Consider the following 15310-nt stretch of genomic DNA (forward strand, 5'->3'; position numbering starts at 1 on the left):
CGTAAATGGTACCCATGGCCTTGTAAAATAACATGCTACTTAGTCTCATGGGGTGATTAATAACTGAGATATTGATACTAATTCCATATTTTTAAATGGAATGGTACAAATTCATACAGCTGGCCTAAACGATCAACTGCATACAAGGTCAAATATGTAAGTATTTTTAAAATCGGACAATTACTTTTTGAGATATAAATAAGAACAGCATGCAAGGTTTTGCTGCCGCATCAGACGGCGTGAAATCGGGCAAGGACATATTGAGGTGCAAGCTGCTTCGTGGCCTTGATTCCAGCCACAGAACGGATGCCAGGCATGTACTGTAAACATAATGTTATGTACCGTAACATACCCTGGGTCTGCAACGTTATTGTATGATTGGCGAACACACGACGGGGAAGGGAGATTAAAGTTGTATTGTTTTGTTTTGACATGTAATAGGTTGCGCTCAGTTTAGCGTTTTTTTCTCATGGATGGGAATGGGAAGGATTTGGAAAGGAAGTCAGCCGTGGCCTATCACAAAGGCACCTATCCGGTATTTGCCTGGTGTTGAACATGGGACACCATGAAAATCACTTTCAGGTTGGGCGAGGCAGGACTCGAATCTACGTTCTCCCGAATGCACTACAGACACGCTGGAGCTCTGCGGAGATTAATGCGTGTAAATTAAACATAAATAATAGTGTTGCTGCCATCTCACCGCGATCAGCTCTGACCATTTGCTTTTCTAAAAAGTGGTCTTCCGGTGTTTTGTGTTATGTTTATTTCTCAACTCTTAGAGTAGTATGAACTGTACACTAAAACCAGTGACAATTATAGCTTTTGTTATGTTCCTTTCAAGGCAAAGTACTTATTTTATTCCTTTTAAACACATCAACCCTTTCTGCCCTGTCATGTGTTCGTCTGTCATACATACTTTGCACACCCATCACATGTGTATGAGGTGCTTACATGCCTGGTATCCATTCTGTGGCTGAACTCACTCCCAGGAAACTGCTTGTGCCTCAATATGTCCTTGTTTGACTTCACCCCGTCTAATGCGGCATGCAAAACAGCGCATGCTGTTCTTACTTATATCTCAAAAAGTACCGTATTTGTCCAATTTTGAAAATACTTACATATTTGAACTTGTACGCAGATGAACTTTTAAATCAGCTGCATGAATTTGTACCGTTCCATTTAAAAATATGGAGTTAGTATCAATATCTCGGTTGTTAATCACCCCATGAGACTAAGTAGCATGTTATTTTACAAGGCCATGGGTACCATTTACGAATATGAAAACAGAATTCTGATATCTTTAATGGTTTAGAAGTTATTTCTGCGTAACATGTTAGGTGAATAACCCTGTATAATTAGTTTTTGAGGTCCACTCAGCCTTCGTGAGAACAATTGAGGAGCTATCTGACAATGAGATAATGACCCTGGTCAAGAAAGCCAAGATCAATGGCCAAGAAGATAATTTGTTGTACTGACCAATGTCACCCTGTAATTTTCAGGCCTCCAGGATGAGCAGCTGTCGCTTGGTAGGCCAAGACCTATCAAGGCTTGACTGCCACAGAGTTTGTTTTGTTTTGTTTAATTAGTTGTATTAGACACATTTTAGCATGTAGAATGGTTTTAAATTTTGATTTGAAGCATTTAAAATTAAATGTAATTTTCCAGATTAATGTATTTGTTAATTAGAATCCTCTCTCCACTATTTTTAAACAATTTAAGACTATGTTTCACCTTGTGTTGAGATGGAGACTGTTGTTTGAAAGTAGTTGACAGGACGATTGGTGTTACCACGTTGCTCGATGACCAACGTTCTGGTTCCTGACCCACATGTATTGCCTTTGTGGCAAATCCAGGTTCCTGCATCAAATATCCATCCACCGACATTTTCTAGAAAATAATAAAATAAGGCTATTCTGTAATAATGGGTACTTTTTACTATTTATAAGACATTAGGAGCAAAAACATAACATAGTCTTGTAAATGATTAACTAGTTCCTCTTTCCTCCATAATATAGTACCAGTTATCAAGAGAGTGTACCAGTAGAAGCTTGGATGATTTTAAAATTGCTTAAATATATACATAGGGCCTACCGGTATATATATCTGAAGCCATCTTTTTTTCAGTTTCAAATCAGTTAATTTATAACTGTTATTTTGAATGAATAGATTTATAAACTACCCAAAAAAGAAAACAAATGGACAGAAATATACCAAAAAAAGAGAAACATTTAATTAAAATGACATTTTTCATTTTTGAAAGAACATCATATGATTCTATCAAATCACACTGAAAATATTTAGAAATGTATAATCTACGTTTATTTCTGTTTAAATCCTTAAAAACTTGAAATTTGGAACTTAATTAAGTACTCTCACTCTCCACTCCAGCGCACAAATTTGTAAGTCATTGCAAAACTGTTACTCTGTTGTTTCCACGAGTCCAGCTGGCTAGTCAGTCTGTTGACCTTCCACCGTGTCACGCCCCCTGCCCCAACTAGGTCAATGACACGCTGTATTTTACTTTACTTTTTAGGGCTCTTCTTCTCCTTCTTCTTCTTCTTCTTCTTCTTCTCATATTACAATTGTTTTGTAAACTATGCAGGGGTTCCTAATGAGCAGCTTATAGATAGATATTTAAGAGAGATATTTATTTCAATAACTAATTCCAACAAGCCAAAGGCTCATACAGAGGAATTGTACAATGAATAATATATTCAATGGTGGATCTACAAACTCTGAATACTTACAATGACATAATCAGGTGACTTAAACCCTGAAAGTAGAGACATCATTACAGAAAGTGTAAAAATAAAAATAAAATACCATTCTATAGTTCCTTAATTATACTAAGATACTTAAACTACTTAGTACTACAAGCGAGTAACAGTGCGACAGGACTGACAAAGCGGGGCGAGTGTATGTTTTAAACATTACATATTTATATTTCACCTATGAAGTATCTATTCCATAGATTTTCCTTTGTCTTTCGTTTGAAAGTTATTAAAGTAGGGGCAATTTTTACGTCAGCAGGAAGTTTGTTGTATGCTTGAATTGCTGAGAATTTACAACTGTTCTTCCCATATTTTGAAGAGTGGATGTGATACAAGGCCAAGTCATCTGCATGTCTAGTTTGATACCTGTGGTTGTCTGAATTGGTTATTAAAGTAGTGTTGTGAAATATTATGTTCCTTTTTATTTTATACATTAGTAAGACAGAATTAAGCTCTGTAATTACGCTGAGAGGTGAAATTTTGGTCTGATTGTATAGGTCTTTTACTGGGGTGTATAATGGTAAGTTAAATATGTTCCTTATTGCCCTGTTCTGTATCACCATTAGTTCATTCAGGGTAGACTTTATACAGTGTGACCAAATTACACATAAGTACTGCAAGTGGCTATGTACTAGTGCATAATAAATTTGTAGGAGGAGGTGTTTAGGGATTAAATATCTAAGTCTTTTTAGTAACCCAGCAACTGGGATGATTTTCTTAGTTATGTATTCAACATGGTCATTCCAGGTCAGGTTCTCATCAATAATTAATCCAAGATATTTAACTTTATTTATTTTTTCTATTTCTGTATCATTTATGAGTAATTTATCACTATTTGAGTGAAGGATTTTTTTGTTTTGAAATAAGCATGTATTTACTTTTCTGCAGATTCACTGTCAATTTGTTACCCTGGTACCAGTGTAAGAGAGTGAGTATATCCTGCTGCATGTTTTCTAAAACTGTGTCCTTACTTTTGCGCGAATAGAAGATATTGGTGTCATCAGCGTATAATGTGATATAGCCATTTAGATTACATGAAGAAATATCATTTATATAAATGAGAAATAAAATAAGACCTAGTATGGAACCTTGTGGGACACCATGGGTTACATACTTGGCAGAGCTCATGCAATTATTCACGGTAACAATTTGCTTTCATCCTGTTAAGTAATTTTGAAACCAATTCAGCGCAAGGCCATGAATTCCAGCCTTTTCTAATTTTATTAAAAGAATACCATGATCAACAGTCTCAAAAGCTTTGGTATGATCAATAAATAAGCCTGCTGCAATGATGTTGTTATCTACGGTGGATTGTAACATTGTAATGAGATTATACCAGTAATTTTCCATTATGTCATTCATATAAATAAAGATCAGCCTAAACTAGTTTCATTGCTTGAAATTATGCTTTAGATAGTATGAAAATAATAATAATAATAATAATAATAATAATAATAATCATAATAATAATAATAATTTTGTGTGGTTATTTATAGCCATGCATAGCCATTAAAGTACAGTTCCAAAAGAGTTGACATAAGCAAAAATGACATACCGTAACAGAATATTACCAGCTGGACTTGCACCAACAACAGAGCAATGGTTTTGCAACAACTCACATTGTGTGCCAGGGTGAAGGTAAGAGAGGACTTCATTATGGTAAGATCCAAATTTCAAGTTTTTAAGGATTTAAATAGAAATAAACGTAAATGTTTATACATTTCTAAATATTTTCAGTGTAATTTGATAGAATCTGATGATGTTCTTTCGAGAATGAAACATGATATTCTATTTTAATTAAGTTGCTCCTTTTTCAGGTATAATTCTGTTTCCATATGTTTCCTTTTTTCAGGTAGTTTATAAATGTATTTTTTCTAGATTAGTTTCAGCAGGCTGAAGAACCTGCATGTATGTTGGTTATTCAGCCCAAAGGCTGGTTTGATCCTCCACAGCTATGCCAACAGCTTGTCATAGATGGCCTAGGCATCACTGAAGAGGCCTACTAGGGAAATGAGGAGTGAGGTAGTTCTCCTTTGCTTTCCTCACCAAGCCAGAAGTTGTTCACATATCAGGCTGTCAAGCCTGCTGAAATGCACGCACCAACCGACCCTATGAGTGATATTTTCATACCGTTCATAACAGGGACTGGCTGAATAAGGAATGCTATTACTAGCATCGCTCATACCTCAGTCACTTTCGTATTGTCAAAGCCAAGGATGAGGCTGAGACAAGTCAATGAAAGTAACAAATTTATTCTAGCCCATACCAGAAGACATAGTGCACTGTAAACACTACATCTCACCAGCAAAGGCATCTGAAGAACCTAACAGTTATAAATCTTTTGGAAGTGGGAATTCTGCAAACCTACTCCCACCCCCACCCTCACCTGTTTAATTCAGATAAATAAAGATCAGCCTAAACTACTTTCAATGTTGTTTGAAAATATTCTTTAGACAGTATGAAAGTAGAAAAATAATTATTTTTATGTGGTTATTATTAGTCTGGTGTAGCCCTTATAAAACTGAAGTGAGTGGGCGGCACCAGCCATGTTTAGGAAACTGTGTGTTAATGTGATGGAGGATAGTGTGGTGTGTAAGTTGCAGAAATGTCATGGATGGCACACACACACCTAGTGCCTGAGCCAAGGAAATTAGCCATGTAAGATTAAAATTCCCCTGTTCAGCTAGGAATTGAACTGAAGACTAGTACACTGACCATTCAGCCAAGGAACCGGACCATACAAAAGTCAAGTCCAATATTATAATGGTGTCTGTAGGCTAATACATTACTTACATCATTTTGTGGAATCATTGTACATCATCATTAATGTTAAACTTTCATTTATAATGATGTTAATCAAATATAAAATTGTTCTTTCTTTGAACTTTTCTGTACAATAGTTAATTTTAACAAATTCTCATAAATGCAATACTAATGAAGTATTAAAGGTAGAATGAGATATTTACAATGAGGAAGGCACAAGGGATGGCTTAAAATGTACTACTACTTCCCTCTTGGCCGTGACAGTGAACCAGAATGCCAAAGGAGGTCACAGTGTGCTTCTCAATCTCCCAGGTAGATCTGTAAATAGAGATGCACTTCAACATGAAACATGTTTTAGCCAAGCAAAACCTCCTCTTGGTTATCATGGCAACCAATTGTATATATGCAGCTAACCATCGCAGCTTTGGAGAGAGCTTCAGCCTGCAGGCAAAAGACAAGCTGGAAGTTTTAAAAATACAATAGTGAAGTGTTGTACACCCTCTTCCTAGTAGTACCCCTGCCCTGCCAGCCATAGGTGGCTACAAGCAAACATAATGCAGAAAGAATAATTCCAAGTTGAAACATTCTTCCAATATACAGTACATATTTGTATAGTGGAATTAAAAGTTTAAAAATTATGTGGAAAAAATTTAGTACTTAAATATTTATACCGGTACATGGTTGAAGTGGTGCTTTGTTAGTTTCACCCCATTGGCTTCTACTGGTGTATATGAACCATATTGGAATTCACTTCTTGCAACACAAATTGTTAAATAACATGAACTGCCTGGGTTGGTCATCCAGGACTTCAGTATGAGAAGTTAAATTCTACTGTATATCAACTCTATGTATTGTTTGGTTCGATTAGCTTTTCAAGTTTCATTAGTTACAGTGTTTAAGTTCTTTGTTGCCACTTTTAGTATTTTATATTTTGATGAAGAGTTTTAAAATGCAAAATTAAGAAGTATCTCAGAATAGATTCTACTGTTGTCATATAAATCCCATTTAAAGGTGGTGGGAGTGGGCCTGGTCTTCCAAAGAATGAAAGTGGTGGGAAAAGAAATGGCAGGAACATGAAGGTCTTGAAAATTACCAACTTGCTAGGCCTTACAAACTTAATACCAATGTGGTCTGAAGACATCAAGAGTTTACCAAGACAGATCAACAGAAAAGATGGAAGTAAGGCATCTGGCACAAGTGTAAGAGTCCCATGGCCATTGATAAGATAAATGGAAGTAAATCTCTTGAATATGGGGAAAAGAAGGAATAGGAATGAAACAGAAGGAGCTCAAAACCCTGTTAGACATCTTGAGAAACACGCTGTTAATCTTGCTCTACTTGGAGACCAGAACAGTATGGGAGACCCTGAGTTGGCATTGCATGGAAGCTCCTAGACAGACTTTTTGGTGGTCTTATAAAGCAAATAGGTTTAATGAAAATAAGTCTTCCAATAGAGTTCCTGTACCTGGTAAAAATTTCAGCACAGAAACTTATAATGCTGTTCTCAATGGCTCGGTCAGTTAGGCTGATGACACACGGAGCGGTTTTTGCCGAGTCGGCAGCCGCGTCGGCCGCCGCCTGTGATTGATACACAGAGCGGTTTTTGCCGACTGTGACGAAACCACTGCCTGCTCGATCTGCACCTAAAATGACTGCTTATAAGCAGTCATCGGGTGCGTATCGAGCTGGCAGTGGACAGAACACATTAGCGAGCGTGACGTTAGGTGAGGAAGTTAGCTAACATTATATAAAAATAAATTATTGTTCTTATTCCAACAGTCTACTTACTCTATATGTCCTTTTACGAGTATATTATTGAATTTCAAAGATACTTCATGATATCTAATACAGGAATACCTACCAATTATGCAATCGCCGCATAAATTCAGCCACGGTCGACTGGATCTATCGCTAGAGCGACGCATCAAGTCAGCCGTGATTCAGCTGAATGTATTAAATCAGTGGCGCTAGAGCGCGCACAAAGTCTTCAAAACGCTCGCTGCACCACCAGCTAAACGACAGGCCGAGTCGGTAAATCTGCCACCTGTCGGCGAGCACCGCTGTGTCTGTTTCATCCCATCTGATACAATGGAAACGTGCGCCGACTCGGCAAAAACCGCTCCGTGTGTCATCAAACATAATTGATATTTTCCTGTTCTAAGACAGTGGTTCCAGTTCTAGCTGAGATCAGTGGCACTTGAGAGTGTGTAAATGTTAAAACTTCATTAAGGGCTTTTGGTACATTAAGGAACTAGCATGAGATGATTTCCCAACTTTTTGGAATCTCTTTAAATCCATACCGATTTGAGAGACACTAAAAAAAAAAAAAGAACAAAAACCGATAACTTAACTGCTAATGAGGATGTAGTCAGACTGTATTCATTCCAGACCTTCCTTTTAACATTAAATAATTTAATTAATTTAATTCATTAACATTATTTACTCTCTGAAATCTGATTACCAGTATTTCATCATAATTTTAACCTTACAAAATTTTAAAAATAGGGCACAGAGGTTCTCTGGTCTACATGCTGTAGTGCAATTAATATAACTTCTGTTCAGCTCCATGGATGAGTGGTCTGTGAGTTGGCATTTGAGGCTCATGGCAGTGGGTTTGATTCTCAGTTAGGCAATGGAATTTTAATTGTAAATGGTTAATCTCCTTAGCCCAGAGATTGGGTGTTTGTACATTCCTGCAGCTCACACTCAATACTATCCTTCACCATGCTAACACACAGCTTCCCAAACCAGCAGTCACCTCATCAGAGGGTTGGCTTCACAAGAGCTGAAACTGGCTGAGATAGCAATATGAAAATATTATTGATTTTGTTGAAAATACAAGACAGCAAATTGAACTACAAAAACAGAATAATCTTGTGAAAACAGAATTATGCACCTCTTAGGTTCGAGAAGTTACTGTCTCAGGTTTAGGTTTAGAATATTTGTGTCTTCATATGGAGTTTGTATCAGACAAAGCAGTGGTGCAGCAGATTCTTACTACTTTCCTTGAATACCTCTGTCTTATACTGCTCCACAATCATCTGTACTGTATGATATAGGCCTATATTTGCATTGGTTTAAATATTCTAGCAGATCCCTGGAAACATGCTAAGAGCCTTCCCTTTTTCTTGGCATATCTTCTGAGAATAATGACAATGATGGCTACTATATAATTTATAATTCCAAGTGTAAAATAACATTTGAATGATAATAATAACATTAATAATAAAGGGAGATAGCAGTAATGAGGAAGAAGTAGGAGATTATAAAATGTACTAATTAAGTGTTAAATAGCATAGCATAGCATAGCAGGTGGGGCCGCCTGGGCGAGGTACTGCTCTCAGGCACTGTTCACTTTTTGGATCAATCAATCAATCAATCAATCAATACTGATCTGCATTTAGGGTAGTTGCCCAGGTGGCAGATTTCCTATCTGTCGTTTTCCTAGCCTTTTCTTCCTATAAACAATTATTAGCCCCTTGAATTCCAACTTTATCTTCATATTGTGATCTTTCCTACTTTTAAAGACACCGCTCAAACTTATTCGTCTACAAATGTCATTCCACGCCATCTCTTCGGTGACAGCTCGAACATACCACTTATGATAAAGATATCGATTCCAATAGGGAATCTGAATATTTGTTCCGAATGAGTAAATTTATAATACCAATATAGATGGTCCGTTATTGGACATTATTAATTTTCCAGCTAACTCATTTCTGGTTGCCAGCGTTTTGCCCCAGTGTGCTAAGTTGGGCTCATCAGTTGGTAAATTTGGTAAATTTTTGAAAATGAGACAAAGTGTCTCATTGTGCATTGGCACTGCCGATGGCTCCAAATAGCGTACGCATTGGCCTCCATTGTATGTACTAGCCATGCGTCTTAGTAGGTGTGCTACTTACCAACTGATGAGCCCAACTTAGCACACTGGGGCAAAACACTGGCAACCAGGAATGAGTTAGCTGGAAAATGTATAATGTCCAATAACGGACCAACTATATTGGTATTACATACCACTTAGTCGAGCAGCTCGTCTTCTTTCTTCCAAGTCTTCCCAGCCCAAACCTTGCAACATTTTTGTAACCCTACTCTTTGGCGGAAATCACCCAGAACAAATTGAACTGCTTTTCTTTAGATTTTTTCCAGTTCTTGAATCAAGTAATTCTGGTGAGGGTCCCATACACTGGAACCATACTCTAGTTGGGATCTTACTAGAGACTTATTTGCCCAATCCTTTACATCCTTACTACAACCCCAAACACCCTCATAACCATGTCCAGAGATCTGTACCCTTTATTTACAATCTCATTTATGTAATTACCCCAATGAAGATCTTTCCTTATATTAATACCTAGGTACTTACAGTGATCCCCATAAGGAATTTTCACCCCATCAATGCAATAATTAAAACTGAGAGGTCTTTTCCTATTTTTAAACCCACAACTTGACTTTTAACCCAGTTTATCATCATTCCATTGCCTGCTGTCCATATCACAACATTATCGAGGTCATTTTGCAGTTGCTCACAATCTTGTAACTTATTTATTACTCTATACAGAATAACATCATCTGCGAAAAGCCTTACCTCTGATTCTACTTCTTTACTCATATCATTTATATATATATAAGAAAACATAAAGGTCCAATAATACTGCCTTGAGGAATTCCCCTCTTAATTATTACAGGGTCAGATAAAGCTTCACCTACTCTAATTCTCTGAGATCTATTTTCTAGAAATATAGCAACCCATTCAGTCACTCTTTTGTCTAGTTCAATTGCACTCATTTTTGCCAGTATAGTCTCCCATGATCCACCCTATCAAATGCTTTAGACAGGTCAATTGCAATACAGTCCACTTGGCCTCCTGAATCCAAGCTATCTGCTATATCTTGCTGGAATCCTACAACTTGAGCTTCAGTGGAATAACCTTTCCTAAAACTGAACTACCTTTTATCGAACCAGCTATTAATTTCACAAACCTGTCTAATATTATCAGAAAGAATGCCTTCCCAAAGCTTACACGCAATGCATGTCAAACTTACTGGCCTGTAATTTTCAGCTTTATGTCTATCACCCTTTCCTTTATACACATGGGCTACTATAGCAACTCTCCATTAATTTGGTATAGCTCCTTCATGCAAACAATAATCAAATAAGTACTTCAGCTATGGTACTATATCCCAACCCATTGTCTTCAGTATATCCTCAGAAATATCAATTCCAGTAGCTTTTCTAGTTTTCAACTTTTGTATCCTATTGTAAATGTCACTGTTATCATATTTAAATTTTAATTCTTCTTTAGCATTAGTCACCCCCTCTATCTGGGACGGGCAGAGTGCGGGGTAGGACTGTTCATCGGGAATATTATTGCACGCAACATAGTTTCAGTTAGGCACATAAATGAGCAAATGATGTGGGTATATAAGGTGTTGGAGCAATTAGGACGAGAGCTGATTCAATCTACTCACCATGTGCAGGGTGCAGATGAGGATGAAGTTGACAAGTTTTATGAAGTACAGAGTTATATCATAGTCAGGGTCAACAGCACGGATAGGATACTGCTAACTGGTGATTTAAATGTGAGGATTGGAAATAAAACTAAAGGATATGTGAAGGTGATGGATAAATATGGGGAAGATATGGTAGCTAATAGGAATAAGAGGCGTTTACAAACCTTCTGTGTTAGTATGAGATTAGCAGTCATGAATACATTATTCAAGCATAAGGTTGTTCACCATTACACATGGGAGGAGAAGGAGCACCAGATCCATAATAGACTATATCATAACTGACTTTGAATTCAGGAAATCTGTCAGGAATGTTCAGGTATTCCAGGGATTTGTTGAATGATACAGCCCACTATCTGATCTGTAGTAGTGATGGGACATTCGATTCATTTGATTCCATTCACGTTACTGAATCGATACAGTGATCTGATTCATGGCACATTAGTCACCGCTCCTACTGCACCTGTGTAGTATGTGCTGGTAAGACAGCAGCAACAGCATACAGTGCTCGCAGCTGCCATCTGGTCTTCATATCATGAACTCCTTTCTTAGAAAAAATGCTAGTCACTCTAATACATCGAAAGTTTCCAGCGAGGCAGGGTGAGAAAGGTTAGGATTAGGAAGGTAGCAGCCATGGCCTGAATTAAGGTACAGTCCCAGCATTTCCTGGTGTGGAAATGGGGAAACTACGGAAAACCATCTTAACGGCTGCCGACGGTGGGATTCGAACCCACCATCCCCCGAACGCAAGCGCATAGCTACGTGATACTAACCGCATGACAACTTGCTCAGTCATTTTTGAAAATAGGTATTTTTCTATCAGCTGAGGATTTTTTAAATCATCATATTTTGTATAGGCTATCCGAGATGTACAGTAGCCCGCTGGTTTTCTGATTCAACATACTGTTGGTTAAGTTATTGCGTCTGTTCACATATGATTGGTCTTGTGCAACGATGTGACATATGAACTGAGAGAATACTGAGCCGTTCTTCCCAATATAAAACAGGTACTTTTGAGTGGTCATGAGCATGACTCATAATAGAGTTTAATTGTCAAATGTCAACTAAGTTATAATACTAAGATTCATTAAACTAACAAATAGTATAACCTAATAGTCTACCTACTTACTAGCTACTTCAGAATTCTGTTTTGACTACCTTTCTAACACTGCAAATAAAACCATCTATTATTTAAACCTCCCTGTAAGAAGAGGACAGTGAATGCAAATGGGTATTATTTTCAAATGACCTGAGCTCGAGAATCCATTATAGCATACGATTCTTTCAGTGTACTGTACCATGGCTCACTGGATGTCTCGCTGCAGTGGAAGCTTGGCTCTCTGCCAGTGTCCAACTGTCCAGTGTGCCGATAAGGAGCCGTGTATCTTGTGTCTCACTGAGCCGTGCTTGTTCACGATTCTTTCGGTGTGCTATGGCTCAGTGTATGTCTCGCTGCAGAGGAAGCTCGGCTCTCCGCGTGTCCAGTGAGCCGATAAGGAACCGTGTGTATCTTGTATCTCACTGAGCCGCGCTCGTTCACGATTCTTTCGATGTTCCGTGATTCACTGTCTCGCTGCAGCGGAAGCTCGGCTCCCCGTCAACGTCCAGTGAGTGCGCCACTCAGCACTGTCCGCTGGGAGTAACCTGAATCGTCTGCCATGAGCTTGCCGTTCCTGTGAATCGATTCACTCAGACACTTGAATGAATCGATACACTGCTTCAAATCATGCATTCAGTAGCCAACACTGATCTGTAGTCAGGCGCACCGACTTCGGGTAATTATTTGGGGGGCATGATTAACATGAACACAGGCATGTGAAATGAGTAACAACTATTAATGCAAACATTCCTATATAATAGCAATATTCACAAACAGAAAAAAAAAAAAAAAAAAACCAGAACGATAATTGAACTTGTTTCACATATACATTTTTGAATTATTTTTATGTACAGAGTTTTCAATAATATTCACTAGTAAACAGAAAAATAGTCTGGCTCCTTGGTTGAATGGTCAGCTCAGTGCTCTTTGGTTCAGAGGGCCCCGGGTTCGATTCCCGTCCGGGCCGGAGATTTTAACCTTAAATGGTTAATTCCCTTGGCTCAGGGACTGGGTATTTGTACTGTCCCCAACATCCTTGCAACTCACACACCACGCATAACACTATTGTCCACCACAATAACATGCAGTTACCTACACATGGCAGATGCCGCCCACCCTCATCGGAGGGTCTGACTAACAAGGGCTGCATCTGATTAGAAATAGCCATATGAAATTATTACTATTATTAACAGAAAAATAGTATTTGATTCATAAATACAGCAAATATTTTGAAGGATTTTTTTATGTATGAAGTTATAAAAATAATCACAAGTAAAATATTAGAACTTGTTTCATAAATACGGTACATTTTCTTAATAAATATCCTATTACCGTACTGTATGTTATGTATTTCACGATATGAAATGTGAAAAGCCCTACTACCAGATGCACCGTCTGAACAGTCTCCATTGGAAAATGTAGTTCTCTAAATCAATCAATCGACCTGTTTATAACTCTTATAATATTACAAATACGCATTAACGACTCAATACCGGTGAGTAGAATACTGGTTACTGAAGGCAGTTACTGGTAACGAGTACGGCCGCGAACTACCCTCGTTAGCAGAGCCGCTGTTTTTTAAAATTATTTTTTTATCAATGCCCTGATAAGCTACGGTGGGCCTCCTAGGAGGTGACATCCTCTCTCAGGCCAGGGGATACATTGCGGTCGTTTGAGGTAGGGTGAAGTTTGGGAAGGGAGCGGCGGCGGCTATAGCGTATAAAAGGAACTGTCCCGTTATATGCCTGGAGGTGAGCATGGAAAACTACCGAAAACCATTCACATGTCAGTCGGCAGTGGGGTTTGAACCCACTCGCATTCCGAATACACAATTGCACCATAGCGATCAGTTTGGTCGATATCTCCGGTAATCATTAAATGCTATAATTGTAACAAGTGAGTACTGGTTTAAAAATATTTGGTACCGTACATTATTTACCAGCCACAACTATTTCGGATAAATAAGCAATAAAGACCGGCTTTAAACGTGAACAAATATCTACTAGGTAGGTACACGAGCAATTACCCGTATTTTGGCTTTCAAACACGGGGCTTCCAACTAAGAAGATTGTAACCTGAAACAGCTATATGCTATTAATGATATACCTAAGTTAAAACTGATGTAACAACGGTTCTCAGAAAGCTTGTAATTGAAGAAGTTCAGCAGAACATCCCTTACGATAGGTTCTATTCATGCAACAATGTCTTTTTGAGAAAGGTATTAGTAAGCACGAGCCACATTAAGAAGTAATATTTAAAAAATCGGTACCGGTACCGGTAATCCTGTAAAATGTATTCTCACCCGATAACAAATTTTCCTTTCAATGACTGCAAATATAGCCTTCCAAGTCGGTATTGGTGTCGGAGGCAATGGTCGTACATTAAATGATGTAGACCTAGGCCTACAGAGCACATTAAGAAATGCGTGACCTTTGATACTTTCTTATCACCCAGGGACGTACTGATAAGCAACCTTTTTTCGGGAGAAATCTTGTTGGATTTGTTTATAACTTGCATGTTTCAGTACCGGTATGCATTACTGCACATTCATTATTTTAAAAGATTTTAACGTACGGTATCGTATTGAGACTCTGGCAATGAAATACGGTACATCATTTAAAGATCACACCAAGACATTACGGTGCCATTACACAACCAATCACTCATGTAGGCCTACAGCATTTCGATTTTTTAAAATGTATTTTATAACTAGCTGATGTACCCGTGCTTAGCTACGGGATTCTCAGAAAGACTGTCTTTGTGGTTTTCCTACCCGAAGTCGTCAGAAGAAATGTAGTGATTAAAAGCAATGTTATATAAAGTACTCGATCAAATTAATAAACCGCACATTTTCTCACTTTTAACGAACAGTACTACGGTGCCGATCTAACAGTCCAAAGTTCCAGTGCTGCAATGACCAGACCGCAGACAGCCGTGAACACTTCTCTGCCATTATTAATATGCACACTGCTCATTCCAATCAGTGCCTCAGAGTAGGAATTGAATAGCTCGAATGCTATGATGAACCAGTTTGTTACGTACCAGTACCAGTAGTATCAGAAATTTATCTAACTCCCCAGTTACTTCCCGCCAATTTTCAGGCAGGCTGTTATACTCGGTACGACCGATGAGTTGGCTGTGCGGTTAAGGGCGCATAGCTGTGAGCTTGG

At 38.1% G+C, this 15310-nt stretch overlaps 1 protein-coding gene across 2 annotated transcripts in view; it reads right to left on the minus strand.

The window, feature by feature from the left end:
• Cth (Cystathionine gamma-lyase) overlaps nt 1-14519 on the minus strand; it is a 664174-nt gene extending 649655 nt beyond the window's left edge. Inside the window, exons 1-2 of one of the 2 annotated variants that reach the window (XM_067136552.2) lie at nt 14443-14519; nt 1732-1887 (exon numbers count right to left, since the gene is read on the minus strand). In XM_067136552.2, the coding sequence (XP_066992653.2) occupies nt 1732-1884 (153 nt within the window). In that variant the 5' untranslated portion in view covers nt 1885-1887; nt 14443-14519. Of the gene's footprint in view, nt 1-1731; nt 1888-14442 lie in introns of those variants that run through there. The other variant, XM_068225275.1, reaches the window with a different exon arrangement.
• Nucleotides 14520-15310: the final 791 nt, after the last annotated feature.

This window comes from Anabrus simplex, chromosome 1 (genome assembly GCF_040414725.1).
Source record: "Anabrus simplex isolate iqAnaSimp1 chromosome 1, ASM4041472v1, whole genome shotgun sequence".
Lineage (NCBI taxonomy): Eukaryota > Metazoa > Arthropoda > Insecta > Orthoptera > Tettigoniidae > Anabrus > Anabrus simplex.